The following is an 8,489-nucleotide window of genomic DNA, read 5'->3' on the forward strand; positions in this document are numbered from 1 at the left end:
AACTGAACTCATGTAGGTAAATGAATAATATTCCACCACACTCCCAAACTACACCCTATGGATGGTGGAAAAAAGAAATTTGTAGACGGACTAACTTATTTAAATGTTGCTGTATTTGTGGATAGGACATGTTTAGCCAACGTTTCTGCTGTTGGATAGGAGCTAGTGTTTTAGTTGCTTTCTCGTCAAGTTGCTTTAGTGCAGAGATGGTTCTAGTATACAAGATTGAAAAGAAAGACCAGCAATTATGTTGCATCAATCGTCCCAAGGCAGCTTGCAATTAATGAAGTACTTGAGTGTAGCCACAGATATACTGCAAGAAATGCAGCAGCCAATCTCCACATTGCACGAGTGCTCACGATCAGCGGTGTGATAATGACCAGAGAGATCCATTATAGTAATGTTCTTGGGGGATACTTTTTAGCCAGAACACCAGAAACAACTCCCCTGCTCTTCTTTAAAATAGCGCCACTTGAGAAAGCAGACAAACTTCAGTGTGACGTCTCAACCAACAGGCAACTACTCCAGCAAAGCAGCACTGTATTAGTTTTGTACTCAAGTGGAAATTGAACCCGAAACCCCTTCACTCAAGCACAAAGTGTAAGCAACTGAGCCATGACAAACACTCAGTGATTTCTTTTAAAAATAATACTGTCTTTCCATTACAGGTTTTACTTTAGACGTCCAGCTTTTTCCAGCCAACCTTGGCTAGTTCTGAAGACTGGAAACTGTACCCAGCACCTCTTGCTTGCATTATTCAAAGTCAGCACCATAGCCAAGAAGTCGTTGGGGTCCACAAACTCTGCTGCTATCCTTGTGCTTCTTGATAGCAGGTGACACGAATCAAATTGTCTGAAGACAGGCTTTGCAAAGATCTTGAGAATGACAGAAATGGATCTTTCACTTAAGATTTCCGGCTGCAGATTTTGCATTTGTGTATTGTGCATGGTCACGGAGTGGTCTCCTCTGATCATATTTCACTGCTCATCACTGTTCATGACTGGATGCAACACTAGACTACAGCTTTGACTGACTGATAGGTCGTGGGATCATTACAGCGGTCCATAACCTAAATGTTTCTTCTACTTAGAATCCACTATTTACAACTTTACTTGAAGTTCCCAATATGCTTTTCTACATACAATGGACTAGGGTTGACCCCAAGTTTGATGGTAGAGTGAGAGACATGACAAAAAATGGAGTCATGTCACTGTCAATTCAAGGTAATACATTTACTGTAGTGCTTCATCGCCCAACTAAACTATATACAAATGAGAGAGTTGGATCACTTTCCTGCAGCAAGTACATTCCTCAAAATCCAAGTTCAGATAAAAGACAAAACTATTTCACCAGGAGAGTCAATGGCTTGGAATCTACACCTTCAACACATTTTGCAAGTTGGAGTTGGCAGGTGAATTGAAGGATTCTTGGCTGAAAGGTTAACTTGATTAAAGGTCGGGTGGACCCAATATAAAACAGAGCTTGATAAACACAGAGGTGTGGAGTACAAGTACAGGAGGCTGTACTGAGTATTGAAGTATTGTGTCAGATTCTGATGTCCATTTCAGAGGTTGTGATGGATCTATTGGGTGAAGGATTTCAACCACAACATTAAAGTGGTGAAGAAGTGTTCTCCTCGAAACATAGTAGGTTGAGAGGTTTGAGGGATCTATAACATCACGAGTTTGGATAGAGCAGATAACTCATGAACCAGAGATCACATTTAAAATGACTGGCAAAGGAGAAAGGGGGGTAAAGATAAAACACTTGTTTTTATGTAACCTGTCTATAGGATGCTGGAGGTGGGGTAGGCACCAGGTAAATAATTTACGGAGATATGGAGGAAGGTCAGGAATGGCTGCTCTACAGGAAACCAAAATAAAAACAGAAAATGCTGGAAACCCTCAGATCAGAGGGTTAACGTTTAAGGTCAATGAACTTTTGTCAGAACTAGAGAACAGAGAGGAGTAGAAAGAACAAAGGGAATGTTTGCAATCGGGTGAAGACCAAGCAAGACCGAACGGCAATGGTACCAGCTGAAAGAGGAAGCGATGTTTCTTGATCCAAATGATCTGGCTGGAGGTGGTGTACATGGGGAGGGGAGACGTTTTTAAAAAAAAAGCAAGGGTGGAACTGTGGAATAGAAAACACAGCAGCTGCTGGGAAATATGAAATGAAGGAAATGATAGAGATACCCAGCAGGTCAGGAGCATCTGTGGAGAGAGAAAAACAGAGTGAATATTACAGGTTGATGACATCATCAGAACTAGCCAGTTTCCTGGGTTTTGCAAAGGTTTTTCAATATCCCATCATCATCCATAATCATTCAATTTATGGCTATTCAAAAGTTTTAGAATGAGACTGCAGAGTTAGTAATTAATAGTTCAGCAAGTGTCCCTTTAAAAGAAAGCAGCTTTGAACTGTCAACATCCATTCAAAAACTGCAGAAGGAAATACCCACTTTTGAATGATACAGCACTTGTGTATAAAATCTTCCTGGGAGTGTCACAACACTACCTGTGCTTTTATGAAGGTTTGATGCCAAGGTGAACAAGAGAACATCAATGAAGCTTTGTGGACAATGTCTTAGTTGGACAATATCTGCATAAGTGTGACCATTGCACAATAGCTTCAACCCAACGTCAAAATGTGCTCCCCCTCCCCAAACTAGAACCTGGCTATCCATCCCAAGCCAAACCCAACAAGGATCCTGGTGTGTCAGGTTCAGAGCAGGCACATGCATGCATGAACCAGATTTAACTCTGGTCATGCAGACCAAGAACATGGCACTGTGCACATGTCAGTGTTGGGGTGGGGTGGAGAAGAAGGCATACAAAGACGATGGCAAGGACAGATAAAGAAAAATTATACCCCAGCAGACAGTTTGCTGTATTACATTTTCTTAATTCACATCCAACTTGACATTCAATGCATAACACACATCCATTAAAACACCATCAGGCATTATCCACTCAAACTCAACCACATTCCTTGATTCACTAAGCAAAGACAATGGCAGCCATATTCTCCATACAGACAACAGTATACCACATCTATAACTAGATACTGACAATCCAGCATTTGCTCTCAAACTTAATGGAAAGGAGCAAAAGACCAACTGCTGTAGGAACTCAGCGGGTCAGCAGCATCTGCAGAGGGAAACGGACAGTCAATGTTTTGGGCCGAGACCCTTCATCTGGTCTGGAGGAAGCTACATCAGATCCACTTTTAAGCTTATTCATTGCCCTAGTTATTGCAACGAATTGTTTTCTTTAAAAGTAGAACTATAAAAAGAAAGCATTTAAAACAAGTGATGAGGCAATCGTTCAGTCAACACCCAAAACACTAATCTTCAAATATCTATAACGATTGCAGTATCACATGATGCAGTGACTAATGTTATAAGACCAAGGCCAAATTGTCTACCAGATCATGTGCCCACTACTGAAATAAAGGTTTGATAACACTTTTGAGTATTTTATTAAAGCCACTGTACAAACAAATTAATTCTGTAACTGTACTTTCCAGAGTATGCAAATGGCAGAGATGGATTCAGAGATGGTTCACTGCATGTGAAACATCAGTACGTTATTTCTTACATTAGTGTTATTTTAAAAATTGAAAAGTAGATAAAATAGAATGCTACAAAGTCACACCCATAGAACTTAAGAAGTCAGACCTCACCAATAAAGGTCAAACCAACAAAGGAGACTTCCTATTTGACCCTCATCATTTCATTCGTAAAGTTATCTAACTACAGGCGCTGATCCTCCAAATGTTGCAGAAAAGCAAAAAAACTGCAAATACTAGAAATCTGAAATAAGAACAGAAAATGTGGAAGTGCTCTGTGGTATCTGTGGAGAAAGAAACAGTTATTGCTTCAGATAATTAGCTTTCATCAATGAAAGGCTCTGATGAAAAGGCCATCAACTTGAAAGATTAACCGTTTCTCTCTCAGTAGTTGCTACCTGACCTACTTCGCATTTTTCATTTTCATTGTAGGTATTGATTCATTGGATACTAAACGTTGCTTGGCTCAATGGGCAGCACGATGGCTCAGCAGTTAGTGCTGCTGCTTCATAGCTTTAGGGACCTAGGTTTGAGTCCGACCTTAGGAACTGCCACTTCTACAAGGCTTTCCTCCTGTATCCCATACCAGTAAGTTAACTGCCTACTACAAATTACCACTCAGTGTAAGAAAAAGAATTGAAAGGGAGTGATGGGCACGTGCAAGGGAGAACAAGTTGGAAAGGAAAGGAGAAATAAGGAGAGGGGGAATGAGACTAAAGGCATTGTTCCTCTGGGAGCTGGCAAGAACAAAATGGGCTGAATGGCACAAGACATCTCAGATAGTTGTGGATTCAAGAGCCACTCCAGGGACTTGAATAACTCCCAGGTTAACATTCCTCAGTATAGTAATGGATAAGCATTGCACCATTGGAAGTACATCTCACCAAAGTGATGGTACCATCTCACCAAAGTGATGGTACCATCTCACCAAAGGTCCTGTCTCCCTCTAAAATGAATGCCATCATTTTTAGAGAAAAATATGCACTCCTATTATTCCTCCCAAAGCCAACACTACCACAACAGATGATCTTGTCTTTATCAGATTACTAATCATGGGAGCTGGTTGTCTGCACCGTCCAACTCATCTTTAACACATCAGCAATCACATATCAGAAGTTTGTTATGTGAAATGCAAGCCTTTCCTTCATTAATTCACTGCCCACAGTCAAAGTTTACCATCTCCAGTGCACCTATTACCCTATGACACATGATAAGTTGCCATTTCTGCTACCATCGATATTTCACAAACTAAAATAAAAAGAGTCGTAATCACCGATTTCCTCGAGTGGGAAGCAGGTTTTGGAAAGTAGGATCATGTTAATATAGAGGGGATCACCAGATCTGAAAGAGCACCATTCCACAGGTAGGAGGCCCAGAAATACAATCCTTCCTTGAAAACCCAAAAAACCATAGTCACTTACAAATTATCCAATAAACCAATAACTGGAAATTCAGAGCAAAACAAAATTGCACAAGACCATTGAAGCATGCTCAAGATATTTGGTAAATTCCAAAGCTCTCCAGTCTGGGCCATTTAAAACATTCATCCAAGATGCCACCAAAGTTCATGACAAAAATCGAACTGAAGACCGACTTCATATCTATCAAGGCAGACGCTGCTGGTTTCTTGATTCGGTTGGTAAAGTAATTCTAAAACCAAAAAGGTTGCAACATTTTTCTGCAGGTGTTTTTCTGCACAAAAGGCAGTTGCAGATAATAAGAAAATGTCACTATTTTGTCAACAGAACTGATTGCCCTCCGATATGACTGAAGACATCTCCCTACCACATTCCCCATCTTCTGCTACTCCCCAGCCTCGTGAAAAGCGTCACCTATTCCAACATGTTTACCTTCCTGCAAGAGCTCCCTCCAATGAGCTTCTGCTTTCTAAAAATAAAAATTTAAAAGGGTAGTTCTTCTTGCACTACCTCAAAATTTACTTTCGGCTTTAAACCCTTCACGCTGAAGTGAGTCAAATGGAGGCTTTTTACGTTTGGAATTACTTTGTTCCAAATGCAATCCATAGAACCATTTTCTCATACAATGACTTTTCATATTTTTACAAAAAAAATTACAGTATATTCCATTTAATCTAGCATGATGGGCTGAATGGCTTTTTTCTGAACTTTGGCATTCAAGGATTCAATTCAGACAGGATTTTAAAAGATTTCTTCAGCAGAGATTAAACCAAAGTAAATATCCCAAACCAGAAGAAAAAGGTTACACTTTCCATTTCACCCACAGCATTACTACAAAAACCTCCCTCCAATGAACTAATCGTCAGTCACCACAGATGTTGTGATGGAATCCCTTTACACCCAGGATGAGTTTAAAGTTGAATCTTCTTTCCTCATTATTATCTTATATTTATGTAGCGTCAATAACACATCAAAATATCCAAAAGGTTCATAGCAACCTGGAAAAAATAAAGAACTAATCCCCAAATAAACTAATAAGCCATTTGAACAAAAAATTGAGCCAAACAGTTAGCTTTTAAGCATCATCTTAAAAGGAGGAAAGAGGTAGGGAAGCCAAAAGGTTTAAAGAGGGACTACCAGAGCTTCGGGCATTGGCAGCTGAAGACGCGGCCATCAATAATGCAGTGATTAAATTCAGAGATACTCAACATTAGAACAGAAAGAATAAAGGTATCTGAGGGTTATAATTTACAAAAAAAAAATGGAAGGGCAAAACCATAGAAAGACTTAGAAACTAGAACGTGGAGTCTGCAAGCACAAAGGTGAACGTCAAAGGACTCTTGATACAAGCTAATACCTGAGCAACAGTGTTTTGAATGACCACGTTTAAGGAGAATCAATCAAGATGGAGCAGCCAAAGGCACATTGAATAGGCAAGTCTAGAGTTAGAAAGGTGCCGATCAGGGCTTCAGACGCAAGATTAGATTTGGGGCAACATTACAGGAGGTGAAAAGAGACAGACAACATGGATACTAAATCACAAACTCAATTCTCGAAACAATTTGTGGCGAGAACCAAAAGCTATGGCCATATCCTTCCAGTAGTTGGAGGTATCAGAATCAGCCATAAGCAAGCAGTATATTGACTCATTAAAGGTACATTTCACATCATCCAACGTATGACTCAAATATGTTCCGGAGCAACAGTACCACTGCAACTGATAAACTAACCTCCAAAGGAGAGTGGATTGAAATTGCGACCAATCATCCCAATATACAAAGTGGGATTTCAAACATTAAATACCTGGCTGAACCAAGTTCTGGTCACTCTCTTCAAGTTTTACCAGCACCAAGTCCTTAAACAGGAAATTCAAGTTAGCCAAATAAAAACCACATGCTGCAATTTAGTGGAGACTTTAAATTTAATATTTGAAACTGCCTGCTGAATTATTGCGAGCACCCAGCAAAAGGTCAGCGACTTCCATGAAACACAACTGCAAGGGATGATACAGATCAGAAAGCCATTCGGCCCATCGTGATCGTGGCTATACCGCCTCTTTGAAAGAGCTCACTCTAACCTTCCGGTCTTTCCCCACAGGCCTATACACGTTTCCTCATGAAATAATTCCACTTTGCATCTGAAAACCATGATGTTGGATGCCACCTGTCAGGCGTTGCATCCCAGAACGTACACACCCCATGCATTTAAGAGTCTTACTTCATTCAATCCACTGTGCCTGTACTTGCTCTTCGGAAGGACAGTCTTAGATACTCGAACATCGCCCACAACTGGCAAGCTCAGCCTCAGCTCCTTGTATCCAAGAACCTCTTAAATTATTCATGAATCTCCAGATTGCCCAGGCTCCCAATGTTATTTATTAATTCCCAATATTTGGTGGGGGGGGGGGGGGGAGGGGCGGGTGGAAGGAGAACGAGAGGAGGAAGAGACATGAAGAACTAGAACGTGCCCGAGTCTGGCAGCAGGCTGAGCGCCGGCCAGGTGAGGCGGAGACGGCAGCGGGGCAGGGTCGGGGTCAGGTGCCGGCAACAGGGACCCGCCACAGCCGGCCACAAACACAATTCAATCGGCTCCTTACTCAGCGCGTCCTGGGTGCTCCGTCTCCGCACGCCCAGCTCGGGCTCCTGCTCTATCTCCGACATGTCGAGAGGAGGGTGGCAGCTGCCGGTCTACAAGTGGTATCCCCCAAGGGACAAGCAGCCACCCAAACGCACTCTCAGCAGCAGCCGGCCGAGCCCCGCCTCTCCTCCTTTTATAACCAGGACGCATGTGTCCCGATCGCCGGCTGCACCCACGGTGCCGTCTGGGAGTTGTAGTCCTCCGACTCATTCCGCCCTCCTTTCAGCATCTATTTAAAAACTACAACTTCCCAGTCCCGATGCTTTTGCAGCGTTGATTGTAATTAAGGGGGCAGGGAAAATCTTTCTGAATCTCGAATTTGTTTTAAAAAAAACAACACTGGAGAAAGCAGTTGGTTAAAACTTGCTTCGTTGCAATAAAAAAAGAAATTGGGAACGCTGAAAATCCGAAACAAAAATTGCTGAAAAGAACACGCCGACCGTCTATTTCCCTCCACATATTTGCCTGGCCCATCGAGCTCCTCCGCTCGTTTTTTGCTTTGTATGCTGGAAAGAGATATTAGATATAGCTGATTCACAATGAAGTTTTATTGTTGTTGGAGAATGGTGAGGCTTCTAGTAGAAGAATTTTATTTATTCATTCATTTTCAGTAGGTAATGTCAACCTCTGGGACGTACAGGCCAGATAGAGGGTTAGGATATCTGATTCCCCGCCCCTAGATAAACATTAGTGAACCACATGGGTTTGCGTGACAATCGAGAAGTTGCATCGTCACAATCTTTGCTGAAACATTGTTTTCCAGATTATTAGCTGAAATTAAATTTCACAACTACCATGGTATGATTTGAACTCGAGCCTCTGGAATACTAGTCCAACAATTTAACCAGTCCATTACCACTGTAC

General features: G+C 41.6%; 1 protein-coding gene across 2 annotated transcripts in view; it reads right to left on the reverse strand.

Moving 5' to 3' along the window:
• cax1 (cation/H+ exchanger protein 1) overlaps positions 1-7,833 on the reverse strand; it is a 41,407-nt gene extending 33,574 nt beyond the window's left edge. Inside the window, exon 1 of one of the 2 annotated variants that reach the window (XM_052033719.1) lies at positions 7,585-7,833. In XM_052033719.1, the coding sequence (XP_051889679.1) occupies positions 7,585-7,648 (64 nt within the window). In that variant the 5' untranslated portion in view covers positions 7,649-7,833. The remainder of the gene's footprint in view (positions 1-7,584) is intronic. The other variant, XM_052033720.1, reaches the window with a different exon arrangement.
• Between the last annotated feature and the right edge of the window lie 656 nt (positions 7,834-8,489).

This window comes from Pristis pectinata, chromosome 19, assembly GCF_009764475.1.
Source record: "Pristis pectinata isolate sPriPec2 chromosome 19, sPriPec2.1.pri, whole genome shotgun sequence".
NCBI lineage: Eukaryota > Metazoa > Chordata > Chondrichthyes > Rhinopristiformes > Pristidae > Pristis > Pristis pectinata.